Source organism: Octopus bimaculoides, chromosome 27 (genome assembly GCF_046866305.1).
Source record: "Octopus bimaculoides isolate indiv1 chromosome 27, ASM4686630v1, whole genome shotgun sequence".
In the NCBI taxonomy this organism is placed as follows: Eukaryota; Metazoa; Mollusca; class Cephalopoda; order Octopoda; family Octopodidae; genus Octopus; species Octopus bimaculoides.
This window is the reverse complement of record NC_142954.1, coordinates 2,585,004-2,605,003: the sequence shown is the minus strand read 5'-3', so window position 1 is coordinate 2,605,003 and position 20,000 is coordinate 2,585,004. Positions and strand designations below refer to the sequence as shown.

Below are 20,000 nucleotides of genomic sequence, written 5' to 3'. Positions count from 1 at the left end.
GTGGGACTGAACCCGGGACCATGTGATTGGTAAGCAAGCTACTTACCACACAGCCACTCCTACGCCTACGTGTATATATATATATATATATATATATATATATATATATATACACACACACACAGGCATACCTCTTCTTAAGTCGTTCTCGATTATACGTCGGTTTTCAAAAATACTATATGGAAAAATAAAAATCAAGTGAAGTCATTTTACTTGACTTTGCGTCTGTCTGCCACAATTATTGGAATGCCAATATTGAAGGATTGCCTATTATTCCTCAAAGACACACTTTCTTCCCGTCTCTCCTCACCCCCACCGCTCTCTCCCTCCCTATCTCTCTCACACGCGCACGCACACAAACACACACATATCCACTCTCTCTCTCCCTGCCTCACTATTCCTGTAACACACACACCCACACACTCTCACATACACAAACAATATATCTTAAACAGAAACACGTGCGCTCCCTCCCCCTGTCTCTGTTTATTCTTCTAAGACACTTTCTTCCTCCTCTTCTCAGCCCCCTCTCTCTCTCACGCACGCACGCGCGCACGCACGCACGCACGCACGCACGCACGCACGCACGCACGCACGCACGCACACACGCACACACACACACACACACAATATACCTTAAACAGAAGCAAATGCTCTCCCTCTCTCTCCCTCCCGCTTACCCTTTTTCTTAATTCCCACTTTCTCCCCCCTCTCCTCCATCTCTCTCCACTAAAACATTTTCACACATCACCGCATGTGCAGCTTTCATGCTACGGCCACTTGAAGCAGCTATAAAATAAATATATTCAAAAACTAGTTTTAATCAAAAATGGATATTTGTAACATGATTCCAAACATACATGGTCACAAAGAAATCTGTTTAAGTTCTGGCTCATATTACCGCTTTCTCCTCTCATAACTCATAATTCCGCCTCTACACATTCATCCTGTTTCCTGGGTTTACATAATTTCTGGAGTAATTAACCACACAGCGATAATTCCTGAATCGCTCAATTAGCTGCAAGCCGCAGCCACGAACTAAAAGAGTCTTGGGGAGGCTGAACCTGCATGATGCTGGCACTCCATCGCTTACGACGTCGAGGGTTCCAGTTGATCCGATCAACGGAACAGCCTGCTCGTGAAATTAACGTGCAAGTGGCTGAGCGCTCCACAGACACGTGTACCCTTAACGTGGTTCTCGGGGATATTCAGCGTGACACAGAGTGTGACAAGGCTGACCCTTTGAATTACAGGCACGACAGGAACAGGAAGAAAGAGTGAGAGAAAGTTGTGGTGGAAGAGTACAGCAGGGTTCGCCACCATCCCTCTGCTGGAGCCTCGTGGAGCTTTAGGTGTTTTCGCTCAATAAACACTCACAACGCCCGGTCTGGGAATCGAAACCGCGATCCTATGATCCTGTCATGGGTATGCTTATTGTCTTTGTAGACACACAACGGTTTTCATCCACAAATTTGAGAATTGTCTCAACCACTTCTAATGTTCTGATGTCTCTCTCTCCCTCCAACACCTCTCACCATTTCTCGCCTCCTCTCTCCTGTCCTTGGACCTCTTGTACGAATAAAAAAACATGCTTGGCTCATACAAATTCATCTATAAGCGGTCTGGTGCATTTCATAAGTCTCTAAGGCGTTTTTGTCTCGTTTAACACAAAACTTTGTTGCATGGCGAGCTTCCAAATTGTCTTCACGTCCTGGACTGCATTCTACAAAACTAGTCAATTGTGACGAGTAGTGTTCAGTAGGGTGTATTCAAAGTTCTGGAATTACAGAAGTTAGCAGATCAGCTTAAAATTATAATAATCTAGGACAGTTATAACAGCCTCGCCTAAGAAAAGAATTGTCTAAAACCTTCTGGAGTGCATCTTGTATATTAATTCAGATCAGTATATTTGTTTGTGAAGTTATAAACACAGTTCTCAAACTTTCGTTTTTGTCAACACTATCTTTGTTTAATTAGTTGTATGGACACAAGTAACAAAAGAACGTTTTGACTTTGAACGACAACTTGCATCGAGTGTACTTGTAAGATATTTTTATGGAGGATCGCCAAGTTATGCCTGGTTTTAGGAGGAGACAAGTAATTAGATAGATTTACATCTATATCTGTTATCGAGTTTTGTTAGGGCTTCATATTATAAAGATGCGGATGGGGAAAATGTGGGTCGAAGGTGATGTGCAAGCAACCCTGTCCCCTTACTGTTATAGAAAGTAAACAACAACACAAATAACTATGCAGAGGCAGCCATGGTTGAAACAAGAACAACAAGCATTCGTAAAAGTTTTCTTCCTCTGTTTAGACGAACTTTCCTACCTTTTTGGACAAAACCTTTTGTAACCTTCGTCCTGTCTTTGTCCTTACATGTTTTTAATTGATATTAGCCCTTGTGGCCAATAAAACGAATTAATTCTTAAAAGAGAAAAGAAGCATGGCCATTCCTTACCCAAGTGATCCTATGTTATCGTCCATCACTTGTTATGCGCTCATAAATTAGTTTGACAGTTGAGCCCTGATTGGCCGTATGCAAATGAGTTCATAACTGGGGTCCGGAACTGATAAGAAAAAAAGTTTCGCTTCCGAGAATTTCGGGTTGATTCTGGGTATTTTACTATTGCAGCGCATCACCAGACGACAGTTTTTGTAATCCTTTCCGCAAACGCATTAACGTATCGATTATTGATTTTTATAACTGACGTTATCGGTTCGTCTGTTGTCAGCTTTCTGAGAAATAAAGATTCTTATCATAGCCACTCCTTCTCGGAAAACCCCGATACATACATACATACATAAGCATATATATATACATACATAAGCATATATATATACATACATAAGCATATATATATATATATATATATATATATATATATATATATATATATACATACACATACATACATAAGCATATATATATACATAATGCATACATAAGCATATATATATAATATATATACATATAATATATATACACATATATACATACACATACATACATATACTAATATCAAATATATATATATACACACACACATCGTTTTTTTCTCTTTTTTTCTTGTTTCAGTTAGACTGGTACCGCCTACACACACACTTATATACAGTCCGTCAAAATAAAAAAAAATCTTTCTAAACGTTTTTCTTTCCCTGAAGTGTATTAAATACACTTCAGGAAAAGAAAAATGTGTCGAAAGATTTCAATACTAAATTTACTGAGACATCACAGGATAAATCAAGTTACCATTAACCCCTACAGTTACAAGGGGTGCTCGAAGTGGTGGCCATTAGCTCCCAGACACTTATTATAGATTAACACAAAGTTACCTTTAACCTTTTTGCTTTCTGTATTTTTATGGCCTGAAAATTCCATGGATTCGTGAATAAGTTCGAGACACGTGGTGCCGTGTACAACGTGCAGAGGGGGAAACACGACTGACTTCGCTTAGTAATAACTGCTGTTTCTTCGCCACAGAAGTCTTCTGCATAATTTGCACGCGAGGCAGGAATAAGCGGTAGAAGCATACGGCTGTAGGAGCTCGCTTAGCCCTGCCTAACTCTGAGATTCGTAACCGAATCTACACACTTGTTGCTTTTTTGGACGAACGTCTGATTCTATTGTTTTAACCTCGATGCTGGGAGACAATGAGAAGCACCTGACCACCGGAGTCCTTTTTTTTTTCTCCTTAATTTTCTCCTTATTTATTTCTGTGTTCTTTTCAGTTGAAGAGCGTAGTTCGAAACGTTAAAGACTTTCTCTATTCCCGAGCGTGAAACTAATACATCCTTTTGTTGTTTACACCATCTGTCCTCGTCTGTTGTTGTTTTTTTCGTAAATTCTCCCATATATATATATATATATATATATATATATATATATATATATATATATATTCGCCATGATAGATCGCTGACCACTACATTTATATTTTTTTCTCTCCTTGTTTCTCTCCTTATTTCTTTCTGTGTTCCTTTCAGTTGAAGAGCGTAGACTCGAAACGTTAAAGACTATCTCTATTCCCGAGCGTTAAACTAATACATCCTTTTGTTGTTTACACCATCTGTCCTCGTCTGTTGTTGTTTTTTTCGTAAATTCTCCCATACAGAAGGGTCAGTCTATTGCTTTAGGCTTGACATACTTCCTGGCCATACCCTATATAACTGAGATTTTCTCCCTCTCTCTATCATCCTTTTCGGTTCAACAGGCTAATATAGAGCATGCCTCTCTTCGCGTCAGCTGTTAACTGGAAGCAATAATGGAAAGAGACAACGGAATTCTTACCCTTTCCTCTTCTCAGTCAGCAGAACGCACAGATTACACACTACCAACTTTCAGCGAACCGCAAACTCATTCTACCATTGTCAATTACTACTGTATCCGATTTACTAAACACAGCCGGAAAATAAATTTGGCGACTATTATTCTTTTCTCTTTGATGTTGTTATTACGCCGGTTCATCCTGCTTCCGACTATCTACGTATAACGACCTGGCGCGGAACAAGAAGCGCTATTTCTACTTGAATTAACTTAGAATCCTGTACGAGATCAAGAACAAAAACAAGAACAAGCTGGTGAATTAGTTAAGTAGTAGTAGTAGTAGTAGTAGTAGTAACAACATTATCAACAGCATCATTATCATCACCAACAGCAGCAGCAATAATAACACAATCAGTAGTAGTAGTAGTGGTGGTGGTGGTGATGGTGAAAGAAGTTTTGACGATTAAAAAGCCAAGAGGTGGAGGCTTGTGTTTTTGTTAATATACAACTCTGTACATTTCACCAGGAAGCTACAATTAACACCCAAGTCGAAGCCGCTTTTAATTATCATTATTACAATTAAGGTATGACTTTAATAATCAATTATATCATAATTATCTGATAATTAATTATATATATGATTGTTACCTCCGATGTGAGAACCCTACATTCGGTACAGCGATGGATTAACCATTAAGCAAAATAAGTACGTGCTTATGGCATCAAGGGAAGGAGGAGGTGGCACCACAGAAATGGTATATGGCTTACGGCACAAATGAAATCACTTTAAACTTGCTATAATAATATTCAAGATGTCTTTATCTCTAAGTATAGATGCAGATAATTTTGAGGATCTGATCAAAAACTTTGCAATTCAAGGTGGAAACTTTCCAAATAAAAAGTGGAAATATACAAAAATAAACATTTTCCCTCTTACGGTTTTATTTCGTTTTGAAAAATAGAAATTCATTTTATGGTTTATTATTGTTTATATTTTGAATTACATAATCTTTTATGGGGGGCACCAAAATCCTTTAAGTGCTAAGGGCCTCGATGGGGATTAATCCGGCCCTGCATTCGTACATTACATATGGTGACCCTTCACATCTTACCACTACATTTAGTGACTCCAGAGTACACATCTGCAGGTTACATGGCCCATTGTTATAAAAGCTAAGTAGAAAAGTTTATATCCTAAGACTACGACGATCCTGATCGAAGAATCGAGTTTTGAGAGTAGTTTCAACACATGGTAGGCAAGAATGAACAGTTTGTGAGGACGATTGCGTGGTTTGATGAAGCACAATTTGGTACCTTTTGGTTATCTCACCCCCATTTAAAAAATTGCCATTAAAAAACTGGGTTATCTCCCCACTAAAAAATTGAATTTATGTGGCGACAAGAGATTGGATTAAAAGAGTTAGATCCTTTTGATTCAATACTTCAACACATTGTTGACTTTTGGCCTCCTCAATAGACATGCTATGATTTGTTGTAAACATATTATCAGATTCAGTAAGATGTTTAAATCCAATATTTTCAGCTTTCATGCTTATTAATCTTTTCTGCCAGCGCGCTGCATTGATAATAATAATAATAATAATAAATTCCTATCATAGTAGGTGCCTTAGGTATAATAATAATAATATTCAGACAAATACATAACAAAAACACCAGGACTTACAAATATATATAACATACAGAAAATTGCACTACTGGGCACTGCACACATCCTACGCAAAACACTTTCAATACAGTAACCATAAGAGCACCACAGCAAACCACAGCACGTACCCAAGGCACACAGAGCTGCGCTCGGTAGTGAAGTGAAAGCACGTTATAAAAATAAAACTACTGAATAATGATAATAATAATAATAATAATAATAATAATAATTTCGTTATTAACCACAAGGGCATACATAAGAAAAACATCATGGACTGTACAAGACAAAACAAGGAATGTGTGTGTGGCGGGGTGTTGTTGTGAGGGGGTTTGCGTGTAAACAAGACTAACAAATTTTTTTTTTTTTTAAGTAAGAAATCAACGACCGAGCGATCTTTCGGTATTGGTGTCGGTATGAGTGTCGGTTTGAAGAGACGAAGTCATTTACCCACTTTTTTTTGGAGCCGAGCCTCTTTATCAATGTCATGAGGGAAAGTTGCGTAGGTGAACGATGACGCGAACCAACCAATAACGAAGGATTGCCGTAAGAGAGACATATTAGAACGACTAGAAGATCGGAGGACGATTTCATGGGCGTTAAACCCGTCGTGACGGTGCCCCAGCATGGCCGCAAGTTCAACGAGAGCAACATATAATGAGATTCTGCTGGTCTTATAAAATAGGCGCAGGAGTGGTTGTGTGGTAAGTAGCTTGCATACCAACCACACGGTTCCGGTTCAGTCCCACTTTGTGGCACCTTGGGGAAGTGTCTTCTACTATAGCCTCGGGCCGATCAAAAGCCTTGTGAATGGATTTGGTAGACGGAAACTGAAAGAAGCCCGTATATATATATATATATATATATATATATATATATATATGCGTGTGTGTTTGTGTTTGTCCCACCATCACTTGACAACCGATGTTTGTGTGTTTACGTCCCCGTAACTTAGCGCGGTTCGGCAAACAGACGATAGAATAAGTACTAGGCTTCCAAAGAATAAGTCCTGAGGTCGATTTGCTCGACTAAAGGTGGTGCTCCAGCATGGCTGCAGTCAACTGATTGAAACAAATAAAAGAATAAATCTTTATCTCGTTTCAACCACTGGACTGCGGCCATGCTGGAGCAATGCCTTAAATGGAGCAAATCGGCCCTAGTACTAATTTTTTTTTTTTAAAGTCCGGTTATCATTCTATTGGTCTCTTTTGTCGAGTTGCAAAGTTACGAGGAGGTATACAAACCAACACGGGCTGTCAAAGGGTGGTGGAGGAGAAACACAAACACATACATACATATAGATATACAAACAGATAGATAGATAGATAGATGTATTAGCTTAAATCTATTTATAACAATATAATAAAACTTTCTTTTCGATAATTAGAGCTGCCTTGTTAATTATTTGTTAATAATTAATTAGGTAAAGGAAAGAAAAGAAAAGAAAAAGTCGAGATTAATAACGATTTTTAAGACGTATGATCACACACACACACATTTATATATATAGTGTGTGTGTAAAGTTGCATCATTCATATATATATATATATATATATATACGGTGGTGCATCAGCATGGCCGCAGCTCTGAGCTGAAACTTTGAAATGAAATGAAATGAAAAAATATACACACACACACACACAAATATGTAAAGTATATCTCGGAAAAACCCAGCTGTAATTGCTATATATAGATAGAAAACAGACACATAGATAGATAGATAGATAGATAGATAGATAGATAGATAGACAGGTAGATAGATAGATAGATAGATAGATAGATAGATAGATAGATAGATAGATAGATATTCATTTTTTCTTTTCGACTTCACTCTCCCGCCTTCTCTCTCTCTTTCTCTCTATCTATCTATCTATCTATAGATATCTTTATCTGTCTCTCTATCTCTATCTCTCTCTCCCGGTTTAGAAACGGTGGTGGGTGACGGTGGCGGTGGGCTTCTTTTATTTTTTAAATCAAACCGAATGGACCGCCACAACAGCAGCGAATACTACTATACTACAACTACTATTACTACGGCCGCTGCTGTTATTAATAGGTGTTCCTGCTTTTAGCAGCAGCAGCAGCAATAATAATACTTCCAGTAGTAGTAGTAGCAGCAGTACTACCACCACCACAATCGTCATCATTTCAAGTAGCAGCAGCAGCAACATCCTAAACAGAAGAACGAGATCAAGAACAAAAACAAGAACAAGCTGGTGAATTAGTTAAGTAGTAGTAGTAGTAGTAGTAGTAGTAACAACATTATCAACAGCATCATTATCATCACCAACAGCAGCAGCAATAATAACACAATCAGTAGTAGTAGTAGTAGTGGTGGTGGTGGTGGTGAAAGAAGTTTTGACGATTAAAAAGCCAAGAGGTGGAGGCTTGTGTTTTTGTTAATATACAACTCTGTACATTTCACCAGGAAGCTACAATTAACACCCAAGTCGAAGCCGCTTTTAATTATCATTATTACAATTAAGGTATGACTTTAATAATCAATTATATCATAATTATCTGATAATTAATTTTACATTTTTTCTTTAGATTATTCTTTAAAATTTCCTTCAATATTATTGTCTCCCCCCCCCCCCTTTGCGATGTCCTGTAATGCTTAATTAATTAATTAAAAACCTACGTAGTCGATTGTCTTTCTAAAATTAAATACAACCCAGAGCTCTGCTAAATTTCCCTCAAATCTGTCTTTAGAAAAGAAACAAGGACACATTGCAGAAATGCAGTCTTAATCGAGACTGTCACGGTTGGCACGCCATTTTGTTATAAATCTGATTAGAACAAAACAAATTGAACATTTCACTTCATACTGTTTGGCAAATCTTGTCTAAACAATTATGCTTTAAAAAAGAGTTTATTTTGCTTTTTTAAATCGGTTATGATTTTCTGATTCAGGATCTAATGTAGTTTCGTTTTTGTTTTCTATTATAAAGTCCACTTTCTCCCCACTCTTTCCCATGAGCTACGGGATGGGAGTTCGAAGTCTAGATATTCCACATAAGTAACGGATTCTTTTATAAGCAGTGATTGATTTTTCAACGGGAGGCTTTTGGCTCCCAGGAGAGAAATTAACATCCATACATTACACACACACACACACACACACACACACACACACACACACGTAGCTCAATATTTACATGCTATTATTGTTTATAGCATTATCTGCTTCGAGTTACACCGTTCCACAAAATCAAAAATTATGTACAAGACATACCTATGCAAGTGTGTCTGCCACCCAACTTTGTTTCCTTATAATCGGTATGCTGATCGATAGATAGATAGACAGATCGATCGATCGACAGACAGATCGATCGATAGATAGATAGATAGGGCGTTTTGAAGAATAGCGTCGTAAATTATGTTGTATACCCAAAACGGTAACATCTTCGGATGACGATACATATTTTATGCATCGTAGATGATTACCGTTCTGCTAAGAAAAAAAAAATTGTGAGCCTTGTGTCATTTTCCGGTTTACACTGACTTTCTTTTGACACAATTTTGTTTTTCTGAGTTTGCTTGCAATATCAAAGATTATATAATTCTTCAAAAATATGCATAACTTTTTAAAACACGAGGGGCTAATGCAGTTTCGCACCACACCTTGAAAAATGCATTTCTTTTTTTTTTTTTTTTCGGATTCCTACGTAAACACCTAAAACTAACCAAAGTTTTTATTATTATTATTATGGAATCATGATCTACAATTCTTGAAACATACATCTAGAGAAATTTTCGACGCTGTTCTATAGAAATACATATATAATTGTTCTTTTATCTTGCTTTAGTCATTGGACTGCGGTCGTACTGGGGCACCGCCTCGAAGTACTTATCTTCATAAATCTAGCATTTATTCTCGAGTCTCTTTAACGAAACCGCTAAGTTACAGTAACAGAAATAAACCAACACCGGTTATCAACCGGTGTGGAGACACGCACGCACGCAAGCACACATATATAAATCGAACTGGACTGTATTATATATCCATTACAGCCGATCTTAGCAATCGGTCGTAATGAATATATAATACTATACACTTCGATTAATATGACCACACTATTGACAAATATACCAGTGCATTTTTTCATGACTTATGGACTTTCATATGTATTTGTGTCTGTCCCCCACCCCTTACTATCGCTTAACAACCGATGTTGGTGTGTTTACGTATCCGTAACTTAGCAGTTCGGCAAACAGACAACGATGTAATAAGTCCTGGGGTCGATTTCTTCGACTAAAGGTGCGCCAGCATGGCCGCAGTCAAATAACTGAAACAAGTAAAAGAATAAAGGCATATATATATATATATATATATATATATATATATATATATATATATATATATATATAGAGAGAGAGAGAGAGAGAGAGAGAGAGAGAGAGAGAGAGAGAGAGGGAGAGAGAGAGAGAGAGAGAGAGAGAGAAAGAGAGAGAGAGAGAGAGAGAGAAAGAGATAAAGATGAATACGACTAACTTCTTTTAGTGATTCCGTCTACCAAATTCATTCACAAGGCTTTGATGAACCTGGTGCTATAGTAGAAGACACTTGCCCAAAGTGCCCGCAGTGGGACTGAACACTATATATATACATATATATATATATATATATATAGCCCATGCACACACACAAATAAGCAGGACTTTAATAAAATTGTGTGTGTGTACATCCCTTGCTCAGTTTTTGACTGAAATTCGTCCTCTGGAGGCCAAATGCCTCCCGTTTCAGAATTACTTTGTAAGAATATTAAATTGACCCTAGTATTTGACCGATAAAAAAAATACACCGTTGACTGAAGCGAGGTTTGAACTCTAACGTCCGGTATCTGAATACGCGAAGCAAGAATTTTCCTGGCGCTCAAATGATTTTGCCAATCTGTCCTGGTTGTTGTTGTTGTTATTGTTGTAACCCCCACCCTCCACCCACTCGATCTAATTAAGGAGTAACGATAGATTGTCTTCATACGTGAAGGCCACAAGATTCGTTCATACACGCGCAGGTTTGCCATACCCGACATAAACGCAAATTAAACTTCATCATGACATTTAATTACTAGATAGGAACCGAAGAAGAAAACCTATGAACGAAGGCATTCTAGCCGTGACCTGACCATCAAGTCTTTTCGTATATATATATATAGAGAGAGAGAGAGACAGACAGACAGACAGAGAGGACTACATTATCTCATGTACATTTCATTTTCTCAATGTGATATTTGAAATAAACTCGTCTGCTATTTCTCGCAAGCGAACCCGATAACTAGTGTTGTTGTTTCGCTCCAAGTCAGTCCCGATTGAACAGCATAATGATCATAGCAGACGTTCTAGCCGTGACCATTCTATGCGCAGGGTCAGGTTTTATAATCTAAGGGCGATTTTGACTTATTTCTAGCATTTCCAATAGTTACATAGAGAGGCTCGTTCGTTTTCATCAGCTGTTGATGTTTAACCGCCAGCTTTACTTTCGTCCTATACGAGATCTATGATCATAGACGTTACATACGTGACCATCTCCTCTGTTAATCTGTAAAGGTGATTAGAATTCTTTTGGTTTGTTTAGCCCCAAATTTATATGTATAGTTTAGATTGCTATTGAGCAGAAGCAACAGAGTGACTCGAGGGCCGACAGTTTCCTACGTTAACACATAGCACTTTGGTAAGTGCTAACACACGAACTCTCGGCCCTGCTACTTCAGTTAAATATTGATTTCAAGTTTTGGCACAAGTTCAGCAATTTCGTTGAAGGGAAGAAGTCGACCTCGGCGGAATTTGAACTCAGAACGTAAAGACGGACGAAAAACCGCTAAACATATTTCGCTCGGCGGCCTGCTAACGTTTCTTATTTCTTTATTGCCCACACGGGGCTACACACAGAGGGGACAAACAAGGGCAGACAAAGGGATTAAGTCGATTATATCGACCCCAGTGCGTAACTGGTACTTATTTAATCGACCCCGAAAGGATGAAAGGCGAACTCAGAACGTAACGGCAGACGAAATACCGCTAAGCATTTCGCCCGGCCTGCTAACGTTTCTGCCAGCCCACCGCCTGCTTCTGCTAAATAATAATATATGTGCGCGCGCGCACACACACACACACACAGAGTGAGCACTAAGTGCAAAACAAGGTGAAAAAGATAGTACTCGAATACCAAAGGTAGAGCGGGATGCTTTTCATTAAAACTGCAAAATTATCACAGAAATGTAACTCAGTTTCACGTGGAACTCTCAGTTACAGTTCTGTGATAATTTTGAAACATTAATAAAAAGTGTTGCAACGTCCTGTACCCAGATATGCATCTATGTATACAGGTAGATATAGGTATGTACATACATGTACGTATATATGCATATACTCATATATTATTTATATATATATATATATATATATATATATATATATATATATATAAGTCCTGGGGTCGATTTGCTCGACTAAAGGAGGTGCTCCAGCATGGCCCCAGTCAAATGAAAAACAAAAGAATATATATATATATATATATATATATATATATGCGTGGCCGTTGCCAGCACCGCCTGACTGGCTCCCGTAGGATTTTCGAGTGAGATCGTTGCCAGTGCCCCTGGACTGGCTTGTGCGGGTGGCACATAAAAGACACCATTTCGAGCGTGGCCGTTTTCGTGCGGGTGACACGTAAAAGCACCCACTACACTCTCTGAGTGGTTGGTGTTAGGAAGGGCATCCAGCTGTAGAAACTCTGCCAAATCAGATTGGAGCCTGGTGTTGCCATCTGGTTTCACCAGTCCTCAGTCAAATCGTCCAACCCATGCTAGCATGGAAAGCGGACGTTAAACGATGATGATGATGCGTGATTTTCCTTTAAGCACCTCGTATAACCTCTTATAACTTCTTTTATCTATTGGGATTTCCAGAAAACGTTTGCAAATTTGTGTTTTACACACGAGAATTCATACAATTGTACAAAAGAAACAAATTTTTATCAGGTGTAATTAGGAAGTGGAGATTTGGGTTTTTTATAACAGCATGAATTCCCATGTGTAGAACACATTTACAGAAGTTTTGTGAAAATTCCCAAAAATATACTAGTTATGGGGTGCTTAAACCAGAATTTTTCATGTGTATATTTATATTCATTTTATTGTAATTAATAATTTAAATATTGGGGTCTGTGATTGTTGTTTTTTAACCCCTTCGTTACCATATTTTGAGATGCTCTGTGCTTCTTTCAATTGATTTTAAATATAACAAAGAATTTAGTAAAATAACTTGGTTATCATTCAGCTAGTGTCAGGAACATAAATTGTGACTAAGGTTTGGTGGAAGATTTTAATTCAGAACTTTTGAAAACAAGACATTTGTAGTACAGAGCCAGAGATGGTTTCAGGTAGGTTGGTATACATCAAAAGGATTAAACTAGATGTAACTCAGGATATTTATATTAAATTCTTTTTGTAGTGTTGTGTAATATATAAAGATTTATTTAAACATCACAAATAAATAAATGAACTTAATGGTTATACATACATATTTATAGAATTTTGAGTATAAATATATTATTAATTGTTGTGTATTAATGGTTTATAAAATATCATTATTTAATATAAGTGATATAATATCGTTTATTATTATAATGTTTATTGTCTCAATTCATATATATAGTTTGTTAAAATATATATATTTTAACGTATATAAGGATCCCTATTTTGTAAAAAATTAGGTTAAAAAATTATGGCAGTTTCTTATACATGGATAGCATTATAATCCCTTATACGACCTTTTTTTTCCAAATTTTAAGCCCCCAAAATTAAGTGTTTCCTTATATACGAGGGTTCACGCTTCCTTATACATGTTAAAATACAGTGTATATATTATGATTAAAGTTTAAATGTAGAGATTGGTTTGATATGTAATATATATATATATATATATATATATATATGTAGTCCTACCCATGCCAGCATGTAAAGTGGATGTTAAACAATGATGAGGATGATGAAATAAAAATTAAAAATAAATTAAATTATTTTTTCCCTACCGACATTATGCAATCTTGATAAGGACATTGGGATTTACCAAAGTGAGGATAAACTAACTGGAGATAAATCTACATTCAATGAGGTTAGCCAGCATTGTTAACTGATAAGTGCAAGCACAGAATGCCTGGTGAAATGCTTTGTGGTATTTTGTCTGTCTTTACGTTCTGAGTTCAAATTCTGCCGAGGTCAACTTTAGTAAAATAACTTAGTTATCATTAAGCTAGTGTTAGGAACATAAATTGTGACTAAGGTTTGGTGGAAGATATTAATTCAGAACTTTTGAAAACAAGACATTTGTACTACAGAACCAGAGGTGGTTTTAGCCGGTTTGGTATGAAAAGGGTTAAATTAATCATTTGTCAACCCTTTTGTTACCATATTTTTGTTGAGACGCTTCTGTGTTTCTTTCAATTGATTTTAAATATAACAAACAATTTAGTAAAATAACTTAGTTATCATTAAGCTAGTGTTAGGAACATAATTTGTGACTAAGGTTTGGTGGAAGATTTTAATTCAGAACTTTTGAAAACAAGACATTTGTACTACAGAGCCAGAACCGGTTTCAGCCAGATTGGTATGAAAAGGGTTAAATTAATCATTTGTTAACCCTTTTGTTACCATATTTCTGTTGAGATGCTCTGTGTTTCTTTCAATTGATTTTAAATATAACAAACAATTTAGTAAAATAACTTAGTTATCATTAAGCTAGTGTTAGGAACATAATTTGTGACTAAGGTTTGGTGGAAGATTTTAATTCAGAACTTTTGAAAACAAGACATTTGTACTACAGAGCCAGAACCGGTTTCAGCCAGGTTGGTAAAGAAAGGGTTATTGCAAAAAGTTTACATCGTAAAACCAGGCACCACTTCAAGTGCATAGATATGAAAATGGTTAAAGATCGTTTTTTTTTTTTTGTTTTTGATTTCCTGCATCGCTCAAAATATTTTATCTAGTTGCAATCCTATGGTCATTCTTGACCGAAGGGGGTCTTTTACCCTTTAGTTGTACATTAGGAAACTTTTTCTCTTACAGGTATATGGTCTTTTGGAATTTATAATTGTTGTTATTTGTTGCAGGAATTATCTCCAGACCTCTTGTGCAGACCAATGGGCAGTACTAACACCACTATAATTATGAGATGTCGATCATCAGTGCTGCTGAGCATGGCTACAGTCAGCGGGTAGAGACTTTACTGGCCGATGGTCATTCCGTCCATGGCAAAGACGGGAGTGGGGCCACTGCTTTGTTTTGGGCTGCTTGCAGAGGTCACACAAAGATTTGCAACATTCTCCTTAAAGCCAATGCTTGCCCTGATGATCGTGTCGAATGGGGTTCAACAGCCCTTCATGCTGCAGTAGATGGTGGACATACAGACTGTGTTGATTTACTCATCAATTTGTGAGTCAACCTCCTTTTTTTTTTTTGTTTCTTTTTTTTTCTATCTTTGCAATTGCTAAAACATTATTTTCTTAACAAACCAGGCAAAATGTTCGGCAGTATTTTGTCAACCTTTGCTTTCTGACTTCAAAGGATGACTTTGCCTTTCACCCTTTCGGCGTCAATAAAGTACTAGTCACGTACTAGGGGTCGACATGACACAAGTGCATTAACACAGCACCTGCACGACAACACAGCATCAGCACAGGCATGTTAACGCAGCACCAGCATGGGCGCATTAACATAGAAGTATGTACTGGTGTTGATCTGTTCAACTAACCCCTTTAAGGCCAAGCTCCAGCATGGCTGTAGTCCAGTGATTGAAACAAACAAATGATAAAACCTATGCATGCCAGGGTAAAAGATATAAATGTAATCAAACCTAATTACTGTACTTTAACATTTGTAAGGAACCCCCTAATTTTGGGGGCTTAAAATTTGGAAAAAAGCTTTTGTAAGGGATTATAATACTATCCATATATAAGAAACTCCCATATTTCTTTAACCTAATTTTTGACAAAAAAGGGTTCCTTATACACGTTAAAATACAGTTATTCATTAAAATATATTATTTATCCACATCCATTTTTTTTTTATGGACACTACTCTAAAGTCGATTGCTTTCATCTCTAATTAATTAATTATCATATTACTTCAAAATAAGGTTTTAAAAAAATGTATTTTATAAGATTCAACCAATTATTTAAAAAGTTCTTCGATTAATTTATGTTAATTCATTGATATCTTTAGATTTGTCTTGCATGCAGTTTGGTAGTCTATGGACCCTCCCATTTCACAGTTGTTTGCATTTAACAGAGCTCAATATTTCTGTTAAAATTAGTTGAGGTTGAAATTATTCTTGTGGTGCACTTAGAAATTAGTTCCAACCTTCTAATTAAAGTTTTTTTTAACATGGATGAAATACATCTTATTTTGCACAAGGTTTGTATCATATTTGATGGCATGTAAGACCCGCTCGAATTTCAGCAGAGCCCATGTTAAGGAAAGAAATTTTTTAGCCCATTAATGCTTTATAGGTGGGTTTGGGGGCTATATCACATATAGGTTCTAGGATAACTTTTTTTTTTAACATGCATCTTATGTACCACTAAATACAGAACTTGTTACTGAAAGTTCAATATGGACCGGGAAATATTAATATTGTCAGCAATGTTATCTTTCATATACCATATATAACTTGATAATGCTGTGGTATTTCTTTCAACACCATGTCTAAAGTTGGACTTATGATTTTTGTAAGTACCATCTCTTGAATCTGTTCTTCCACAAAGTTGTGTATACATCCCAGAAGTCAGAAACTAGTTACCAAATAGATATAAGTCTCTATTTCAAAGGCTGCAGCTATTTCTCCATGTTGTTTTGGCTTACAGTACTTCTGTAGGTATTCTGCAGAGGGTCGTTGTTTTGAGATATATATTAAGTGGTAATGCTGTTGTTTTATCCAGTGGTGCCAGTGTGAATGTGCAGAATAAACGTGGGGACACACCTCTACACCTTGCTTGTTACCATGGTTTCACAGACATTACCAATATCCTGCTGAAAAACAATGCTGAAATCTTCATAGAGAATAATGATGGTAAAAATTGCTACATTGAAGCTGACAGTCAGAAAAATAACAAAATTCTGAACATCCTCTTGAGGCATATACGATGTAAGTATCTTTCTACGTATTCATATATATATGCAGTCACACTGCCTTGTGTACTTGGATAATAGACATGCGTTTGAATTTATAATGCAGCCATTAAGTAATTCAGTACTTTTTTTATCATCAATTCCATTGTATTCTTCTTCTCATAGTTCTCAATTATTCTTTTCAGGTTTAAACTGCACTGCAGTTCCCGACAGTTCTTATCAGTACGACAAGCAGTATTTATCTACACTTCCCATTTGCCAATTTGCCACGACTACAATGCAGCAGAACTCACTGAATAGCCTAACGAGTTACTCTTCGTTTTCTTCATCATCTTCATCTTCATCTTCAGCTCCATCCAACAACATGGACAGCAACAACTATAGCCATTTCAACAGTATTTCAGGCCGGGTACCAAATGAATGCAGTAATATCAGCAATTCTTGTAGATACAACGACAACAGTGGAACAAATTATGCAAAGAAAAATATTGAAACGAGACAAGAATCAAACAAGTCGTTCAATCCTTGCAATAGAATAGCAGCTTTCGATCCAGATTTGAAGAATTTACATAATATCGAAATCCTCAACAATAAACTATCTCAAATGGAAATGGAAAATAAAAATCTATTGAGACAGCTGCATGCTTATGAGCATGAAAGATCTGAACTGAAGAATGCTATACGTGACTTGTCGCTTCGGCTTTGCAGTGAGGGCACTGTTACTTGTAGTACTTCGTTATGTTCAGATGACTCCTTCGTTAACAATGCATCGAAACACGTGCAGAACAATCATTCCGATGTCCCCTCTCTTTCTAGATTGTTAAATACTGAATCGTCTCAAGTTGAAGCGGCATGCCCAACCAAAAACAACGCCACCGGCATTCCTGCTTCTCAGTTACATTCTCCAGTTACCCATTCTCACAAAATCTTGCTCCAAATCTGTCGGCAGTCGGCCAATTTGATGCCAGATATCTTAAAGCAGCATCTACTATTGAACTGGGTCCACTACCCTCACAAACCACTCATTAAAGACAGTGAAAAGACTAACTGGTTACGAGATGTACACTACAAACTCAGAGATACTCAACCCTTGAATGGTGGGAGGCCTGACTGCCTGGAAGGGACCTGCTCCCTAATATTCAGAATAGAGTACAACAATCACAATCTCATACTAAAGGTGTGAACCCATCATCATCATCATCGTCGTCATCGTCATCATCATCATTATTATCATTATCATTATTATTATCATTACCATTATTATTATTATTAAGGCGGTGAGATAGCAGAAATTTTAGCATGTCAGGCAAAATGATCTATAGATTGATAATTTTGAAAACATCAATTAAATTCATAAGCTTCAATCAGTCAGCTTAAGCATTACTCTTTGAGGAAAAGGCCTTCCATTTTCCATATTTCTCTTTAACTTTTGTTTATGGATGCTGCCCATTCTTCAATTTTTGTAAAATCTCTTCAGCTCTTCAATCCATCTTGTAAAGCACCAAACTGTGTCTGCTTTCTGCTCTTTTTTTCTCTCCCTCTCTCTTTCTCTCTCTCTCTCTCACACACACACACACACACACACATTGCAGTCCTCTGCAAGTGTCTTCATAATTCTTCATTGAGTCACTGTTTTAGGAGGAAGTGGTGATAGTCGTAGTAGTGATAGTGTTGAAGGTAACAGAAGAGATGGTGGTGGTGGAGATACAAATGATTGTTTTAAGGTAGCGATAATGTTGTTGTTGTTGGTGGTGGTGGTGGTGGTGATTGCAGAGGGCGGTGCAAACTCATTATCTTTTCTGTCCTGTTTTTACATTTTTTTTCTTTTTTTTTTTTCCTTCAAATTTAGATGCTGCTGAACATTCTAGAAATGAATGAATACGGCCACAACCAGGGCCTCAGCATGCAGAATGCTCTCCACCACAGGTTCGGCCCTGAATGCCTTCCCAACAGTCTACCTTTACACAGAAACATCATCCAGATTCTTCACAATTACAAGGGTTCCACATTAAGCTTCAGCAATTACCAACATTATTTCATACCAAGAGATATAGAGAATTTGGAATCGGCGTACCAGACACTGTTCCTTATTTTACACGAATACCCCACCACTTTGAAGAAATTCATAGAAGGTTCAGTATTTGAACCGGATCAATTTGAGACATTCTTCTTGCAAATTTTATACCAGCTGTTAAATGCGGTTGATTTTCTTCGAGAGCATCATGTCACTCATCGAGACATCAAAGCTGATAACATCTTCCTTAATTGTTTCCTCCAACCGGTGCTGGCCGATTTTGGATTTGCTCGGAAGCTGCGAGGTGATGGTGACATCCAAGGTCGTGATCAAGTTCCTTTGTATCCGGACAGCTTGCAGGACATCAGATGTGCCAATCCGTTCGCTTGGGCTCCAGAACTAGCACGATGGAATAACGGTTTCGAAAGTATTTCTCTAAAAGATGTGAGTTGTTAATATTTCCATTAAATTATCTCCCCTTTTCTTTGAGAGTCGCTAACAATTGTGTAGGCATTGGTTGCGGGGTTAAAGAGTTCGCTTCACAAACCCCTGCTTTCAGGTTCAGTTGCACTGCACGGCACATTGAAGAAGTACCTTGTAGTGTAGTGCCGGACACAACCAATCCCTTGTGAGAGAATTTTGTAGAAGGAAACTGAAAGAAGCCTATAAGATACACACACATATATATATCTATATATATATATAGGCATGGCTGTGTGGTAAGGTAAGAAGCTTGCTTCCCAACCACGATTCCAAATTCAGTCCCAGTGAGTGACACCTTGGGCAAGTGTCTTCTACTATAGCCTTGAGCCAAGCAAAACCTTGTGAGTGGATTTGGTAGATGGAAACTGAAAGAAGCCCATCGTATGTGTGTGTATATATGTACATATGTGTGCGCCTTTGTGTCAGTGTATGCCTTTGTGTCAC

General features: G+C 37.3%; 1 protein-coding gene and 1 long non-coding RNA gene across 2 annotated transcripts in view; one reads left to right on the top strand and one right to left on the bottom strand.

The window, feature by feature from the left end:
* LOC149130797 (uncharacterized) overlaps window positions 1-10,496 on the bottom strand; it is a 66,500-nt gene extending 56,004 nt beyond the window's left edge. Inside the window, exon 1 of the long non-coding RNA XR_016238666.1 lies at window positions 10,426-10,496. This is a non-coding gene — a long non-coding RNA (uncharacterized LOC149130797). The remainder of the gene's footprint in view (window positions 1-10,425) is intronic.
* LOC106874034 (uncharacterized) lies at window positions 7,876-19,986 on the top strand. The gene is made up of 5 exons (XM_089343490.1): window positions 7,876-8,416; window positions 15,043-15,364; window positions 16,870-17,075; window positions 17,245-18,236; window positions 18,909-19,986. Exons 2-5 carry the CDS (start codon window positions 15,105-15,107, stop codon window positions 19,527-19,529), a joined length of 2,079 nt encoding a protein of 692 aa, XP_089199616.1. The 5' UTR covers window positions 7,876-8,416; window positions 15,043-15,104; the 3' UTR covers window positions 19,530-19,986.
* Window positions 19,987-20,000: the final 14 nt, after the last annotated feature.